This window comes from Chiloscyllium plagiosum, unplaced genomic scaffold (assembly GCF_037043375.1).
Source record: "Chiloscyllium plagiosum isolate Xiang-an unplaced genomic scaffold, Cpla_swu_hap1 HiC_scaffold_12, whole genome shotgun sequence".
Lineage (NCBI taxonomy): Eukaryota > Metazoa > Chordata > Chondrichthyes > Orectolobiformes > Hemiscylliidae > Chiloscyllium > Chiloscyllium plagiosum.
The window spans coordinates 82,401,257-82,420,410 of NW_028270150.1; the positions used below are offsets into that span (position 1 = coordinate 82,401,257).

General features: G+C 41.3%; 1 protein-coding gene across 4 annotated transcripts in view; it reads left to right on the top strand.

Annotated features, from left to right (window-relative positions):
- Positions 1 to 18,948, top strand: part of rai2 (retinoic acid induced 2) — an 83,062-nt gene extending 64,114 nt beyond the window's left edge. For all 4 annotated transcript variants that reach the window (XM_043700491.2, XM_043700493.2, XM_087992990.1 and 1 more), the window contains exon 2: positions 11,795 to 18,948. In XM_043700491.2, the coding sequence (XP_043556426.1) occupies positions 11,795 to 13,564 (1,770 nt within the window). In that variant the 3' untranslated portion in view covers positions 13,565 to 18,948. The remainder of the gene's footprint in view (positions 1 to 11,794) is intronic.
- Positions 18,949 to 19,154: the final 206 nt, after the last annotated feature.

Sequence of the window (19,154 nt, forward strand, 5' to 3'; positions counted from 1 at the left end):
TGCTATACTGAAAATGCTCCCCTTATCCCAAACCTCTGCCTTTTTATCAGTTAACCAATCCTCTATCCAGGCCCACCAACAATGTGGACTGTAAGACTAGAAATATTCACCAGTCCTATTCACCAATCACCTTGTTTCCCTACACTCACATTGTGCTGTGATTCGCGATGTTATTCCATTGCTGGTGTCACTGTGGGTTGGTGTCTCAATCCACGTCTTTTATTCTGGCGAGCTTACTTCTTGCAGGAAAAGTACCTCTGTTCCCTTTTGCAGCATCAAAAATATTCAACTAGCCCAGATCATATGAACTCCTTACTGATCATATTGTTACATTGTGAAGGAACAGCAACCAGCTGAGACCAGCATCTCACATGATGGTTATATACACGGAGTGAGGAAGAAATCTCTGACAATTGGAGATTGTGTGATTATGCAGATTGACAGTAATCAGATAGTGCCAAATAAACACAGGTAGACACAAATAACTTTAATTTCTCATATAAAGGCAGAGAATATTTGAAATTTCTCTTAATTAGCACTCAAGTTAATGGTCACAATTGTTTCTCCTAAATGCTGATTAATTTCCAGTAATTATGGTTTCACCAAAGTAACTTTTAGAATCCCAACAGCATATTTAATTTTTGACTTAATTTTGTTGCTAGCAATTTTGTCTTACTCACAAGTATGTTGATAATGTTCGATTCTCCAGTAATTGTGACTGGCCAGATTTTAATTGTCTTGCACAACATAAATTGTGGATGATTCACATGACAAGTAAATCCGATTAACATTTACGATTCTTGGCCTATTCCCAAAAGAATTTGAAAAGAAGCAGAGCACTATTAGAGCTTTTCGTTTTGAGAATTTTCAATATTGGCATTTTTTTAAACATAGAGCAAAAGTACAAATATTTTAATTTCAACAACTCTCCTTTAATTGATGAGTTTTGCCCTTTTCTGCATCTAGTATAGTGACAGAGTCAGTGAAAGTCCATCTACGTACCCCATGCCTGGTAGCTGAACCTGAATTTTGTAAATTTGAGTCCTTCTGTATTGAAAAGTGCTGTACTACCTGCCACAAGATATACTTATAATGGAACAAAGTGGGTGGTATGTATTTTTGCTACTGTGGCACTTTCTTCTGTATAAATATAACTGTTGCTAAACTCCAAGCAGAAAGAAGTATTTTAAACTCAAATGTATACATTTCTCATGATGATGTGAAACACTCCTTTTTTTTTGCTTCCTGCATTCTCCTTTTGCCATGTTCCATGATGGTTAGTGCTATTCAGTTAGCAGTACAGAGCCATGGGATAAGGTCCAGTGGAGATGCCTGGGGCTGGTTGTGCATTCACAGTGCCTGTTTCACCACTCCTCAACTGTTGCATGTGTCTGCACCTAAATAAGCTCGTTGGTATTGTGTTGTGGTATCTCTAGTGCTTAGTGGATGAATGTATGTTCAGGGGAAGACTAGGTTGAAATATAGAGTCAGACACTAATGAAGAGCTATCCTTAAAGTAGTGCCTGTAATTAGTTGTTGAAATAATGAAAAAAGGCATTCACCGCTATTTAGACATTTCCCTAATCAACCTGTTCAGAGATGTTATTACATACTTCAGATAGGTGTTGAACCTAGAATTCCTGTTCCAGAGATAGGTATACTACCACTGTGCCACAATATCTCCCTTAGCCAATGTTTACAGTAATATGTTACAGCATCTTCAGGAAATAGCATTTCATTGGTTCATCCATCATTAAAGTGTACTGAACAGTAAGAACTGTCTCTACTTGTGGTTTCTCGCAATACAAAATGTGTTCATTCATGCCACTCAACCTCCCTGACAGTAAAAAATAAATACTTCAAGTTTCATTTCTCTTGGCTTTAGTTGCTGGAAATGTGAAGTCTTTTTTTTCTTAACTTTTTCATTTTGATGTTTATTCTCTGCAAATCCAACCTTTCTCTCCCACCTGGACTTCTCTTTCTGAACCGGATCTGACATTGAATTCGGCCATTGAACTTACATTTCCTTCTTAATCCTTTCACTGCTAGTTTCACAATCTTTTGATTTGGTTTGTTAATGAAATCCTGCAGCAAATTGGGGGCCTCATTGTTGGGCACTCAAGCTTGCCCAAGGTCACTATTAAAGAACTAGCCCCTCAAAGGCAGGTGAAAAGAACAAAGTGTGGCTTGAATAAGCAGGGAGTTACTCCAAGGAGGCCTAGGATGTAAAAGATATGAAGTGGAGCCCTCAAGTGCTGCAGCTCCATTATAAGGAGCCCTCTTATTTGCGTAATATCTGCCTCTTAATTAGATTCTCATTGTTCAAGAGGCTCACAAAATACATCATCATTTAATAAAACTGCCATGTAAACATATTTGGGGAAAGTGAGGACTGCAGATGTTGGAGATCAGAGTGGAGTGTTGTGGTGCTGGAAAAGCACAACAGGTCAGGCAGCATCCGAGGAGCAGGGGAATCGACGTTTCTGCTGCTCCTCGAATGCTGCCTGACCTGCTGTTTGTTTCCAGCACTGCACTCTTGACTGCATGGAAACATACTTGTCTTATTCATTCAGGGGAGATGGACATTGCTGGTGGGCCAGCATATATGCTCATTCTGAATTCCCGTAACGAGGGTGGTGGTGAGCTGCAGTTTATTTGATGTAGGTAGACCATCAATTCCGTTAGGGAAGGAGTTCCCTATTAGGGCTCTTTACCCAGTGACAACAGTCACCTGAAGTCAGAATATTAGAGTCATCCTCTGTCTGATTTTACTCTTGCGGTTGTGAGTTAGGCGAGATGGAATTCTTAGTATTGAAAGCTGGTATTGTACGTCGCACAGCCTTACAGCTCCCAACCCCACCCGCCAGGCAGTATCCATGGAAACGGAGGTCATCAACCTGGAATGGGGGCTGGATTGTTGCTATGGTCTCAGAAAAACATTCCAAGTAGGAATCAGATAAGACATCCACGCGCCATTATGGTGGCAGGAGTGCCAGCGAGTCAGGGCAAGTGATTCTCTCCAGTCAGCCTCTGCTGCCCAAACCCTGGCACCTTGGCTCCCCCATCTCCAATCAGTTCAACCAATGCCCCCAACTCCCCAAACCCCACTTCCACCCCCACCCCCAGCTTCACCCCACCCTGTTACTTCTGGAAGTTTAAGTCTGACTGGGAAATTCTTCAATGAGCTGAACTGGCAGCCTATTTCCTGGAGGCAGCTGGCCCTATTGGCCTAAAGTTACCTTGGTCAAAATGGCTAATGTTGGTTGTAATGACTCTAAGCCCCATCCATCTTCATTGCACAGCTTGGTGGTGTTTGGAATCCTTACCCATTAACTCTAATTCTTCTTCCGCAGATACTGTCTGACCAGCTGAGTATTTTCAGCATATTCTACTTTGACTTAAGCCTTCCCGAATCCATCATGTTTTGCTACTGTTCAAGCCCATACCCTACCCTGTTGTTCCATTCAATTGCTTCATTGCAAGATTGAAGCAGAGGTGCTTTGTATTCAATGTTCTGAGGAAGGGTCACTCGACCGGAAACATTAACTCTGGTTTCTCTCCACAATACTGCCAGACCTGCTGAGCTTTTCCAGTAATTTCTGTTTTTGTAGTTAATATTCAAGATCATCTTTGCTTGACTTCATAACATTATCCATACAAATGGGGTCTATTTATTCAGTGGAAATGGGCATTGCTGCTAAGATCAATACTTAGCGTCCATCCTTAATATCTCTGGAGGAGCTGGTGGCAAAGGTGCCCTTGGAACATTGCAGTCCACCTGCTGTAGTAATAGCAACAGTGCTGTGGGGGAGGGAGTTCCAGGATTTTGACCCAGAGTCAATGAAGGAATGACTATATTTCAAAAATTGTAATGGTGGGCTCAAGAGTGAAAATAGTTAGAGTCATGCCAAGTATGAATTGTTGTGTTTGTTGGTTGTCAATCATCTCAGTCCCAGGGAATGGCTTCAGGAGATTCGCAAGGGAGTATCCTAAACCCAAATGCTTCATTTCTAAAGTTCCTTACTTCCTCAAGGATGCGGCTATTAACAGAACCTCTTCCTCGGATTAAATTGTTTAATTGTCCAGAAGTGGACTGCAGAGCTTTGATCTGATCTCTTGGTTGTGGAACTTCTTGGCTTTGCCCATTTAAATGGTCCTTTTGCTGTTTAATCTTCATGCCGTCCAGAGTTCTTGTTTCACCAAAGTGAGATCTCAAGTGTGCTCTTGGCACGCTCATCCACAGTCCGCATTGAAGCAGTGCTGTTTCCCTGGCTGTAGAGCAAGGGTAGAGAGACGGAAATGCCAGGTTACAGACCGTGGGTGGTGTACAATTCTGCTGCTGCTGATAGCACACAGCACTCACTTCCTGGATGTCTGGTTTTGACCAGCTAGCTCCACTCTGAAATGACACCATTTTATACAGTGGTTATGCCACATAATTTGAAACATAGAAAATAAAAGCAGGTGTAGGCCATTTGGCCCTTCGAGCCTGTTCCTCCATTCGATATGACCATGTCTGATCATTAATTCAGTACACTGTTCGTCCTTTTCCCCATACCCTTTGATCCCTTAAACCATTAGAACTATATTTAACTCCTACTTGAAAATATTAAATGTTTTCACTTCAACTGCTTCCTGTAGCAGAGAATTACACAGGCTCACCGCTCTGTATGAAGACATTTCTCTTCATCTCAATCCTAAGTGGCATATTCCATATTCTTAGACTGTGACCCCTGATTCTGGACTCCCCAGTCATTGGGAAAATCCTTCTTTTACCCTGTGTAATCCTACTAGAATTTTATAGGTTTCTAAGAGACACCCCTCTCATTCTTTTAAACACCAATGAATGTCATCCTAAATGATCAAGTCACTCGTTATACATCAGTTCTGCCATCCCAGGAATCAGACTGGAAGATCTTTGTTGCACTCATTCCATAGTCAGAACATCCCACTTCAGATAAGGAAACCAAAGCTGCACACAATATTCCAGCTATAGTCTCAAGTCCTTGTACAACTGCAGCAAGAAATCCCTGCTCCTGTACATTAACCTTCTCATTATGAAGGCGAACATACCATTTTCCTTTTTCATCGCCTCCTGCTCCAGCATGCTCACTGTCAGCATCTGGTGTACAAGGACATCCAGGAGGCATGGACATCCCTCTATCCCAATTTATCGCTATTCAGATAACAATCTGCCTTCCGACCTTTGCTGCCAAAGTGGATAACCTCACACTTATCGGCAGTATACTTGATCTACTATGCATTTTCCCACTCACTCTCCTTGTCCAAATCACACTGAAGCATCTCTGCACTACCTTTATAGTTTACTCTCCCATCCAGCTTTGGGTCATCCACAAACTTGGACATATTACATTTAGTTCTATCATCTATACTATTAAGATTATAAATACCAAGGTCCAAGCCCTGATTACTTTGGTACTCCATTTGTCATTGTCTTCCACGTAGAAAAGACCCTTTCATTCTTTGCTTGCTGATGTCCAACCAATTATTTATCCATGTCAGCATACCACCCCCCAATCCCATGTGCTTTAATTTTACATGCTCATCTCTTCTGTGGGATCTTACCAAAAGCCTTCCGAGAGTCCAAGTAAACCAAATTCATTGGCTCCGTCTCATCAACTCTACAAGTTACAGCCTCACAAAATGCCCAGTAGATCTGGCAAGCATGTTTTCCCTTTCATAAATCCATACTGACTCCATCCAAGCCTTCTACAGTTTTTCAAGTGCTTGACTATTAAATTTTTTTTCTCATAGACTCTAGCATTTTTCCTACCACCAATGCCAGGCTAACCAGTCTATGACTCCTGATTTTCTCTCTATCTCCTTTTTGATATAGGAGGGGGCTACATTAGCAAGGTGGCCACCAATATATCCCACTTCCTTATGTACCTTTGGGAGATAAATTATCAAGCCTTGGGGATTTATTGGCCTTTAATCCCATCAATTTCCTCAACCCCATTTCCCTACTAATACTTTCCTTCAGTTCCTTCTTCTCACTAGGTGCTGTATTCACTAACATTTTGGGGATGTTATTTGTGTTCCCCTTTGTGAAGGCAGAACCAAAATATGTTTTTAATTGGTCTTCCCCATTATAACTTGTGTTGTTTCTGACTATCGGAAGGAGGGTGTTCCTCTAATGTGAAGGTGGAGCTTTGTCTCCACAAAGATTGTGCAGTGGCTGGAGAATGGGAAAGTGGTTCTTGTTAATGATTCCCACTTCAGTAGCTACCAAGGGTATCTCTGGGTTCAGGAGGTTGGTGGGAGAGAGGAATATTGTATAGCCGGCCTTAAATTGGTCTCTGAACAAAAATAAGATTAATGGAGGTCTGGAAGCAACTGAACTAACGTGACATTCTTGCAAAATAAAATCTATTGTGCATGAATTCAAGAGAACAATTTAATGATTACAATGTAGCTCAAAGGGGTCATTATGTATGTTCATGCTTGGACTACAAAGCAGCTTTATAAATATAATAAAATATGAATATAAGTAATTTTAGCACTTTGAGGTAGTTTAGCCAGGCTCAAAACGGTTAGGGGAATATAAATATTCATTCGTTTTCATTATTACTGTGTTCTTATTACTGTTGACTGACTGCCAACCATTTCATTTCAAAGTAAAGTTGTACAATGGACTTTGATTTTATCAACACCTTTTCACACAACAAATTGATGGAATTTCGGCCTTTTTAACTGTTCACATTCACTGTGCTTCTTTTGGAAGTGAACCACATACCTGTCACCTGTTGCTGTGAGTGGATGGGAACTGACAATTCTCTGGTGGATTTGCTCTGTCACTGATTGCTGTCCCATGAATAATTTGGTGTAGATCTCACTCTTTGAAATACTATCTCTAAACCATTTTTAAAACCCTCTTTCCAGCCACCCTTTCTCAGCAAGTTTCTTCTCATTTTTCCTAATCTCCTTTTTGGTATCTATCAATGACCCAGAATTGGTGCATTTTCAGACAACTTGGAAGTGTAGTGTAATTGGAGGATAGTGTTAGACTTCAAGAAGCCAAAGACAATCTGATAACCAATGGCTGCAGCTGGCCAGTTGTTAACAGATGATTTTACCTTCAAATCTTTCCCAGCCAGTCTCCCATTAATGACTTTCTACAAACCCAAGCTTGCTGTCTGCAGCCTAAGTTGTACCAAGTCCTTTTCCCTATGTCTTAAGGAGAGAAGTCCATAACTTTGACCCAGTGACAGTTAATGAATGGCATATCATGGGAAAGAACGTGAATGATGACAACTGCTCTTCCCAAAACCACAGAAAAATTACAGAGAATCGTGAACACAGCCCAGACCGTCACGCAAGCCAGCCTTCCATCCATTGATGGCATCTACACTTCCTGTTGCCTCGGGAAAGCAGCCAACATGATCAAAGACCCCTCCCACCCCGGTTATACTCTCTTCCACTCGGGCAAAAGTTTGAATACAGATTCAAGAACAGCTTCGCCCATGCTGTCATCAGACTTTTGAACAGACCCCTCAAATGTTAATTTTGATTTCTCTCTCTGCACCTTCTCTGTGATTATAACACTGTATTCTGCACTCTGTTCTGCTACCCTGATGTTCTTTGTAAGGTATGATTTGCTTGTATAGCAAGCAAAACAACACTTGTCACTGAATCTCAGTATAGGTGACAAAAATGAATGAATCAATCAATCAATTAATCAATCAATCAATAGTGTGTCTGCTGCCCTTGTCCGGCACAGGTTTGGAAATTACTGTTGAAATGCCATAAGATACAGCAGCGCTTCCTATAGGCTTCCACTTATAGCTGTGTTGGTGGAAGGTGTGAATATTTAAGGTGGTGAGTAGAGGACAGCTTTTTCCTGGGTGAGATAGTGCTTCTTAACATCATTGTTATATTGTAACATAAATTAACACATAACGTATTCAAACAATTGGAGAGTATTCCCTCACATTCCTGACCTGCCAATCACAAATGGTGAAAAGGCTTAGGAGAGTCAGGAAGCAACTCATTCACTGTACAGTGCCCAGTGTCTGACTTGCTGCTGTAGCTACGTGTACTATGTATCTGGCTATTAGATTTCTGGTGAATGGTGAGCCCAGTTTTAAGTGAGAAATCAAACTTCAAATTGCACTGGAGGTAGTTACATTCTCACTCTTGTTGGAGCTGGTCATTTCCCAGAACTTGTGGGCATATTGCTGAGCTGTTTGGGTTTCTGATTGTGTGTGTCATATTGACTGACTGCTGGCTGTGCTGTGTGCTGTCTGTCAGCCCGTGAGTGGGGTTTAGAGAAAGAGAAACTAGCTGGAAGCTTGCAGCAGCACACATTTTAGAAGCATTTGTAATTCAGTTCACAATAGGACCTGGTGAGTGTTCTCTCTGCATATCCCTGGGACACGAGTCGCAGGAGAGTGGCGTGAATATTACTTCCCACTTATGATGACTGGCTGCTTGTAGGCATCACTTTAATGATGATGGGACATAGACAGATTGGGTGATAATTGGATTTGCCCCGAACCTTGTGGAGAGGACATACCTGAGCAATTATCCACATTGTTGAGAAACTGCCTGTGCTGCAGGGCAAAGTGACATATGGTTTCTTTCTAACTGCTCGCTGTTCCAAGTCATGGCAGCTGTGAATAGTGCAGAGGGAGGAAGTAGGACATTAAAGTCAGATCTGACAAGGTGAAGATGCAGTTTTTAAAATTTATTAATTTTTTCTCAGGGTTATACATCCATGTTTATTAATGAGAGGGACCAGATCTAAATTCCAAAAGCACATAAAGTTAAGGCCAAACTCTGGTGACGATAGTTTCCATAAGTTACATATATTGCAATGAGAAACATTTTAAAAATAATATCCTATTAAAATATACCTAAATATTGGCCAGGATGATCGTAAATCTCAAGCCTCATATTATATTTCTATATTCTCATTTTTAACTGAGTCATTAAATGTAATAAAGCCCATCTATATGATCGGTAGAAGAAAATATGATGATATAGCAAGAGGGAAATATCAAGAATATGTGAATACAGACTTCATCAATTTCTATTAGTATTTTGCCCTATACACATTCTACAACTGTATCTGAGTCAGAAAACATATCTAATTAGTGACAACTGTTTTATGTAGGGGTATACACAAATTATCCACAAACATTACATGCAAATTATCATTTTTCAGTTGTGTTTTTCGATCAGAATTGGCCTTATTCCTTGCTATATCAACATTCCTGATTTAATTTTGCAGTACCGTCCGTCATGTACTGTTTGAGGTGACCACTGGATGGCAATGTGGCACACGTTCGGGTGTTGTGTCTCCTGAATGCTGCCATTGTATTATTGTCAAAACGTGTTCAAGTCCTATCTGCTCCAGTGTGTAATAACATCTTTGAATAGTTTGATTAGAAAAAATAAGTTCATTTTTTAAAAAAAATCATCAATTTACAGTGCGCACGGCCATGGTCAAAATTATGTCTACACAGCTGTGTGTCTCTGAGTGCTGTGTATATTTGTGGACATTATATATACATGTTTTCCAAAACTTTACACAACACACCAAATAAAATGCTGGAAATGAAGAGCTTCTGGAGAACATGCCACAGACTAAGCTAGAAAAATAAAATTTGTGCAGTGTTCTACCTCACCACTGACACAGCACATCTTTTTTTTTAAAGAAAGTGCTTGTCATGCCTTTCTGTGTATTAGTAAATGTAAATCCTCTTGAAAAATATAACATCACTGATGCATGCAGTCATGATGATGCAAAGTGTATGACACTTCCTTATTTCCAACACAAGTTGATTCATCAAGTGCTTTTCCCTGGAGCCATTTGCCGTCAGTTAATTATGTGTTTTTCTGGAACAGTATTTGAAGCATTTTAATAGGACAGGGGGAAGGTATAACTGAATGGGGACATTTGGAATGCCCAACCATCCAACAAGGAAATTAAAGAAGATGAGTATAACCTAACTTGAAAGGACTTGCTGAAACATTAAATGATTTGGGCTTTAACATGGTCATCATCATCATCATGTGTGCCCTGCCCAAACTCAGGTTTTTGCCTGATCAAACTCGATTGATGTTTCTCAATGCTGTGCCATTCCCTTCTTTTGCCGATAACTTCCTTTGGTTTTTAAGCTGTCTTACTCCTTGTAGTCTTTCTTCCATATTGCCTCTGACAAGCCAGCTTCCTCTCAAACTGTGTCCTGTGCATTTGTCTGTCTTCTCCTAATTGTGTTCTTTCTTTGATCATTTACTCTCTGCAGAATTTCATCAATTGTTATTTGTTCTGCACAGCAGAGCCTTTCCATTCTCCTCCAAACCCACATTTTTAGCAAGTTGGTCTCCCCTACCATAGGGTCCATCCATACAAAATCATATTCCACAGCAAACTCCATTCAAGTCGCTTGGTGAATTTCTTATTCAGCTTCCTGTTCGTGACTCTGTTTTTACTAAATGTGGTCGTGTTATTGATTTTGTTTCACCTTCATCAGCTGATATCATGTTTCCTAAATGCTTGAATTCTTGCACTTAATCTAGTTCTCTTCCTTCTTTGAATATATGAATTTTTTTGAGTTATATGTCAGTTTGGTTTTGTGCTGTTCACTTTCATTCCAAGGTTCCTGTCTGCTGTTACCAGTCTATTAGTTCTTCTGTTCTGAACTGCAAGTGTTTTGTCATCTGCAAATCTAGCTGATTATATCATTCACCTGTCAATCATTATGATAATGTGTGCTAAGTATTAAGCTATTATATCATCCAGTTCCTGCCAAAGCGAATCTTCAGTTTGTTTTGAACTAAAGTTTTCTGTACTGCTCTTGTTGAGATACTGGGTTATAGGTCCACTGATACTTGCAGTCCATCAACACCTTATCAAATAGTCCATGCAGGCAATGAGTGTTCAGAGGTTGGACAAACATAGGAAACTGTGATTATTGACTTTCCTGCCCCATTCATATATTCATACATTGAAGTTGGGGCCATTGCAATGCAGGAGATGTCAGAAAGTAGGGAACAGAACCCTAGTCCGTTCTTCCTTTTCATAACCCAAGACGAGCAAGGCTAATTCTAAAACCTGTGCTGTTGACCCAGCAGAATTAACTGGGCATATGGTGAATGGAAACTTTCTTTTCTGCATCTGCCAGATGCATACCAATCAGTGCTTGACCCTACCAGTTGACAAAGGAGTTATTCCAGCCCCCTTCCGTTCTGAAGAAGTCATGTCAGACTTGAAACATTAACTCTGTTTTTCTCTCTCCGTAGATGCTGTCTGACTTATTGTGTTTCTCCAGCATGTTCTCTTTTGGCCACAGCTGGAGATCCTATTCTGAATGATTTTCCTCCCACTCCAGTTTACCTCACTTCATCAATATCAACATCACTTTCAATTCCTTGCTCCCTGATGTGTGGTATTTTCTGTAATTACCTCTTTCACAATCTAACCACTTCCGTTCAATTGATTTCTTCTGAATTTTGCAATAAATGTGTCTCATTATCAGACTGAACGTGTTCAATGAGACATTGGTGGGAAGATGTAAGTGGTTACTCTGCCCTGTCTTTTGTCTGGGTTGATGCATTTTCTGGGTAGACCAAAAATAGACAGGAAAAAAAGAAATCAGTTCAGGAAAAAAAAACCTTCCAACATGGCTTGTTTATAATATTCTAAGCTGTTGAGGATTTATTGTGTTGTATCAAACAGTTGCACAACTTCTATAGCTTGCCATATTGGGTGAGGGAGTTTTAAAAGGTTTGGCCACTAATAAAGACTTTTTTTTTGCTTAATTTGCAGGTCTGTGATTGGTGCAGACACAGCCACCACACCAAAGACTATGTAGACACTAGTGACAATGAAAGCAAGCTTCAGTTCTGCAGTATGAAATGCCTGAACCAGCATAAAATGGATCGATTTTATAAAGAGGCTCAGTCTAACCTGCCCATGGATGTGACAGACTCTCCTTCCCCTACAATTGCAAACAATAAACTGGAGAATGGAGTGACCCAGCTCATCACTGCAGAAGCATGGAATATCAATCCAACAGGACTCATGAAAAAAGCACTTTCCCCCTTAGTAGCTGTTCCAGCATCTTCTATTATGACACCACAAACTGACCCACCAAATGGAGTATCGCTTAAAGTAGCTGCTACTGTACTGCAACCAATTTGCTTAGGAGATAGTCCAATGGTCCTACCCATCCACTTACAAGTGGCTGGGAGCTCAGCACCGCAGATACCTCCTGGTGGTAATGCACCATGGGTAATGACTAATCAAGGTGCAGTGCCATTGTCTGTGTTGCTGGAGCAACATTTGATTCAGCATTTAAATTCACCACTGCTGCTGGCTTCGCCTACCGCAAGCCCTGTGAACTCTGTGCAGAACCACATTATTCAGGGGACGACTGGGCCTTGCATTCAGTCCCAACCACTGGGCCAGAAACCTTTAAGTCAAACGCAAGATTATGACATACCCCCTCCTCTTCCGATCCCTGGATTTGCTACTGTCCTCCAGGACTTTTTCCCTTCGCATAGCACTGTACCCCCAGTACCAAATGTCCCACCAGGCCCTGAGAACATGGCTTCTAGCTTCTCCTCTTCTCCGCACCAGAACTGTGGTGGGCTTTTCTCCCCGTTAGTTCCTCCTGCTACTCTTCTCGTCCCTTATCCAGTGATAGTTCCCCTTCCAGTCCCAATCCCCATTCCTATTCCCATCCCCATTCCCGTGGCCAAGGATCCAGAGCCTACCAGATTCGCGGACGTGCCCAGAAAAGCCACCAGCTCTGGCACCACAAGCAGGAGTACCCAGACTTCAAATGGGAAAGAAGAACAAAAAGTCTCAGAATGCATCCAACACCAAGGAGTTCAAGACTATCAACATGTCAACTGTAAGTTCAGCACTGAAACTGAGGCACTGGATCTATCCATGAAGAGAACATCTGTTGTAAAGAAAACTGAGTTCTTTTGTCAACAGATTGAACAGGATGGTGTGCTGGATCTATCAGTTGCAGCCCCCAAGAAAATGAAGGAAAGTCAGAACTTTCCAGGTAATGCATCTTCTAATCTGTCAGCTAATTTGTTGAATGAGCCCCTGACCCATTCTAGTGAAGCCTGGTCTAACACTGTGCCACTGTTAGGTACACAGAAATTAGAGACGGTTTTACATGGCACATCTAATAGCTGCGAGTTTTCTGGCCAGCCGAAGTGGGTGATGGATCAAAACTACAGCAGACTGAGGAATGACACACGAGCTGCCAGTAATCCTGAAACCCTCAACAGCACAGACACTGCAAAAGTAATTGTGTCTGTAAAGGACGCTGGGCCAGCCATTCTCTGTGGCAAGATCAAAACTGTTGTTGGGGTGTCCACGAAAAACTTTTCTTACAAGACAGATCTATCACAGGAATCTGTTTTACAATGTTATGATGTCAAATCACAACTCGAGCTCAGAGACAGCAAAAAAAGTAATAAAAATAGAGGCATAAAATTAAAGAAAATGAGCTCACAGGATTTCCATGTCCTTCCAATAAAAAAACAGCGCCTAGCTGCCTTTTTCGCAAGGAAATAATGTTTTCAATTGTTTTAAATACTTCTGATGTACAGCGAAAGCAAACCCATAGAAAAAACTGAAACACAGACAAGATTGCTGTCACAAAGTTAAATCCTGCAGCAATGACACTTAATGGAATATTTATTTTCAGAGTTTTTTGGAGTCATGCTGATAGTTTGCATTGGGACAATTCTGAATTAGTTACCCCTCTGCATACTTTCTTTCCAACTCAAGGGGAGCAGAAGCACTCATAAAACACCCTTATTGACAAGGTACCTTTTTGACACAGTATGAATACAAGTTACAAGATGTATCACTTCTTGTCCTGAAATGGTTTGCGTTGAATCCCTGACTCTTCAGGTGCTAAGTCTCTCCCTTGCTTTGGTTTAAATGCTTATGAGAAACAATCTAGGTCACTTCATTGGAAACCTATTTAACATCACAACCTGTGACCACGTGCTTGACACGTTTAGCAATAAGCCCATTTCAGGCCACTCAGAAATCGGTAAACAGTTGTATCCTTGGTTTTCACTTGTCAATTTTTTTTATGGTATGGCATTTCTTGGAATCACTTTATATCTGTCCAACTACCTATCTGAATCCATTCAGTCCACTATAACTATGGCATTTAGTTATATGACACCATGTTACTGAAATAACTCCACAGAGGTCAGTATTTCTTCACCAAGTCACCCTTTATACAGACATGGAGAATCCATGACACTGCTCCCTCAGAGCCAGGTCCTCTGACATTCCTGTTTTTTTTAATTTTATTAAACAAATTACAAAACACAGTTTACAAAAAAAACAGTTAACATTTACAGCTGTCTACAGCAGCAATTTTACAAGGGAGAGGAGCAGCAAAGCCAGGCCCCAAACCCTATGGTTCAACCAGCTTACAGGGAGATGAGGACAAACCTCAAATCCCAGTTTCACATATGACAAGACAGCGACAATGACATTTGTACATAAAAAGCCAATCTAGTTACATAAAAAAAAGCAGTGCATACAATATAGACTCAGCAAGCCCCACCTTCCGACCACTCTAAGGCAGCCCGCCCCTACCCACCTCTCGGTCCACCCCATGCCCCTTCCAGTTCTCGGTCCGCCCTGACACACCTTTCGACCACCTCTAGGACAGCCCACCCCGGTACCTGCCCGGGGTGACAGCGGTCAGGACAGCCTACCCACCTTCCGGCTTCACTAACCACCCTCAGCACCTTTCGACCACCTCTGGGACAGCCCGCCCGGGGTGACAGCGCTGAGGACGGCTACCCGTCTTCTGGCTCTCGGTCTGCCCCTACGTACCATTGGGCTCTCACCCACCGAGATGCACCGTCCGGCCAGTGGGCTATCCTGGCACACTTTCTGGCCACGTCTAGGACAGCCCGTCCCCTTCCCTGGGACGACAGCATGCAGGGTAGCCCACAAGCTTTCCGGATCTCAGCCTGCCCCTAAACACCTTCTGGCTCTTGGCTGCTCTGACACCTTTTGACCATCTCTAGGACAGCCCGTCCCGATTACCCCTTCTTAGGACGACAGTGCTCAGAACGGCCTACCCACCATCTGGCTTTCGGGGCGACTGGCATCAGGATGGCCTACCCACCCTCTGGCTTTCGGGACAGCCTACCAACCTTCAGGTTCACAGGATGGCCTACCCACCCTCCGGCTCTCGGGGTGACAGCTTTCAGGATGACCCATGAGCCTCCCAGCTCACAGCAAGGCCTGCCAGACCCAGGGATACGCAAGACAGTGCAGGTGATAACCCAACAAACGTCATAATACAGTTAATTATCAAAAAACACACAGAGTCCTTTCTGGTACACACAGAGTCCAGATATAGAGTCTTCAAAAATATAGTCCATTCTCAGGAACAGAGTCCACTCCAGTTTACAGCATGCATCGTCAGAAGTGGAGTCCACTCTAAATTGTAGAGTCCACTCCCAAAGGCAGCAAATGCAATAGCACACAGGTGTTCAGTCTCCATGGAGTCCTGGAAAACCAGGCCCACTCACAGGAACAGTACATTGTACAAGTGCAGTTAACTCACAGGGGTTTGGTCCACACCCAAACTCCAGGATACAGCAAGTGCTCACCTCCCAACACACACACAGGTGTTCAATCTTCAGAGGCCCAGTCCCAGGGCTAGGCCTCCCCACAGGAACAGCTCCTCTGGTAAAATGTATGTCTTCCACAAAGGCTCAGTCCAAACACCAAAAACAGTGAAGACACATACAAAAAAAAGGAAACTAGAGTCCAAGGGCTAAGCCCTACCACAAAATTAACATTATCCTTTTCTCAAAAAGCAAAAAGAGAAAAGAGTAACACACAGGCTGTAACCAGTCAGTGAAACAACAACCCCCTAATGAGAACTGAGTTACACCTGAAAGACATTATGTGCATCAGGAGTTTAACAATCAGTCCTCACTAAAAGGAATGCCAGTTAACAAACTGGATAAATAATTCAGCCAGTTCAGGAATCAGGTTTTCCCTCACCAAAAAAAGGGAAGCAGAAACTAACAGTAACATACTGACTGTAACACCAACCAACACAGAGTCAGTTCCCTAAACTGAGGAGACTCTGAATCTCCTGTTTATATCTGTCAGCCAGGGCTCCCTGATTGGACCAGATTAACAGCTCCAATCAGGGAACTCATATTCTATGAGGTCAACTTGGCTGACCCTCATTACAATTAATACAGCGATGTACATTCAATTTGATATGAAAAAATTTTCAATTATGCTTTGTTTTCAATTATTTATTGTCGAAATTGTTTTAAAAGCAATTCATTATTTGTACATTCTTGTGGCTACAGCCTGGCTATCGGAGTCTTTAACTGTGCTTTTACAATCCAAACTCTAACATATTACTAACTTTTAGATTGTTTTTAAATCTGAATCCATAATGGTTTAAAGTAAAGCTGGAGAATAATAAGTTTAGGATGGATGTAAAGCTGCCACAGAAGTAAAATAGACAAGAAGATACCACGCTACTCAAGTGTAAACACACGCTTGTCTCCATGATTTTGCATGCTTCTCTAAGTGTCATAATGTCTGCCTGGTATCGGCCTTATTTCTCATATGATCGCTGTCCAGCGTTGACGGATTTCCATCAGTTCCAAAAATGGAACTGTGAATTGCAAGCTGATGACACTGCCATTAATCACTGGAATGGCTTCCTGTGAAGCCTTCCTGAGGTTTTGCAGATTCCACCAAGAACGGTGACATTCTATTAAAGTCCTCTTTCATTCCATCTAACATTGAGGCAGTATAATGTCAGAAGTGTATCCTAGATCTCGTGGGGGTGCCGCACTCTTGAGGCGAACCACTTTATTTTGGCAAGGTTAGACCAGGGTTGGATGAAAATCACACACTAATGCATTCATATACACCAGCTTCTGCACTACTCACACGAGCTTGGTCTTCGGTTGAATGTTTAATAATTTGAATAACTAATAAGCATCCTAAGGAACTTTTAACTATTCACTGTCAGTGTAAATTGCACTAATCCAATAGGTAATAAGTCTTAAATGTGGATTTGAGTCACAATAACCATTACCGTCCACCATGCGGACTTATTTCAGAGAACAGATGAGTCTTTTCCATTTGATCCATAAAAGTGTGTGTGTGTGTATATGAGAGAGAGATTCTGAGTGGGAGAGAATTAGGCTGAATTTTCTCTCCTAAATTTGGTGCGTAGAGTCAGAGGGAATCCCAACTCCCTAAACCTGACTCGGGAGAAGCTTCCCTGAGAGGTCAGATTTTCACTCAGGGTGGAGGTCAGTGTTAACCGGATTGGGCTTCTAACTCTCATTCATCACACAGTCCTCCATACACTTCACATGTTGTATCCAGCATGCCCCTCTACCAATTCCTCATGCCAACTTACTGCCAACACATGGCCCCAACCACCACCCTTTGTTCTTTTATCTGCATAACAACTCACCCAGTATCCACCGTGGGCAGACCTCTGGAGCCATGCTGAGTTAAAATAGATTAAAGTTCCTAAATATTGCTTATAGATTTCACGACATTGAAAAAAACACACATATTAACAAAAGTCCATTCAATACATTTAAATCCCTTCAGGTACATAATCCCTTTTAAAAACAAACATTTGTATTCATGGCCCCAGATCGGAAAAAGCAAGTACCTTTAGAATTACTTGGAACAGTCAATCAAACTGTCAACATGCAAGCTTTTGACTGTGATAAGGATAAATTGTAGAAGCAGCCAATAAGTACTAATCTCATATCACTAACCCTGAGTTTATGATATCAAACATCGATTGAAATTGCCAACCGCACTTTTTTAACTGAGACTTACAGTAAGTTGTTTATTTTTAAAATTTATAGGATAAGAGATTTAAATTATTTAAAACGTTTCCAAACTCAGAAACCTCATCCACCTTTAATGCGCATTCAGTCTACTGCTAACAATCTCACAGGAGGACCTGACTCTTCCAATGGACCCTGGGAACTTTAGACCTTTCCTCTCATGAACAGGGATGGGACTTCCAGCATTGAAGTTCTGGCACCAATTTGGCTGAGGTACAAAGTTGTGAAAATTCAGCCCAATATATCTGCATGTGACTGCATGAGAGAGTGAAAATGTTTGTGAGAGACTGTATGTGAGTGTGAGAGATAATGTGAGACTGTTTCTCTGGACAAAAATACATTGTGTATTTATTTCCTAGAATTCTATCAAGGTGACAGTGTTATGTCTCAGTGATGTCAGTTTTAAACCATTACCGAACTTTATAACATCAACTAAATCGACAATACATTACAATTTCTGAATATTCAGTTTTCTCTAGTCACCAAACATAACAAAGCAGCACAAATATGAATCTGCTATGCCTGGTTAAATGCCTTTGTTGCAGTTACATTTAAATTTAAATTTAAATTGGAAGTAATCTAAAGGCATGATTTTATTACTGATTCAGGATATTTCAGTTAAAGGTTTGATAGTAGAATGCATTAAAAAAAATTTGCATAAAATGAGATAAGAACAGTGGTAGAGAACTTTGTAGATCTGGCAACACTTAGGCAGAGAGAAAGAGATAATATTTTGAGTACTTTGGAAAAGTCTGAGGAGCTTCGAAGAAGGGTCATACCAGATTTGAAACATTAACTCTGCTTTCTGTCCACAGATGCTGCCAGACCTGCTCAGGTTCTCCACCAATTTCTGTTTTTCTTTCAGATATCTAGCATCTGTAATATTTTGCTTTGATTTGCATAAAATGAGAATTCGGTCCACATCCTCAAATTTGAATTTCACACATGCTAATGAGATCAGTGGACTTTCACTGTCAAGCACCACCAGGTTATAGTCCAACAGGTTTATTTGGAAGCACGCTAGCTTTCGGAGCGCCGCTCCTTCATCAGGTGGTTGTGGAATATAATATCATAAGACATAGAATTTATAGCAAAAGTGTAGTGTGATGTAACTAAAATTATGAATTGAAAATACCTGGATTGTTTGTGAAGTCTCTGATCTTTTAGAATGGGCATGTTGGTTTCAGTTCTTTCATATGTAAATCTCAGAATTTTCTTAAAGTTACATTCTCAAGTAAACTTGAAATGGTGTCCATTCATCCATTGTCGTA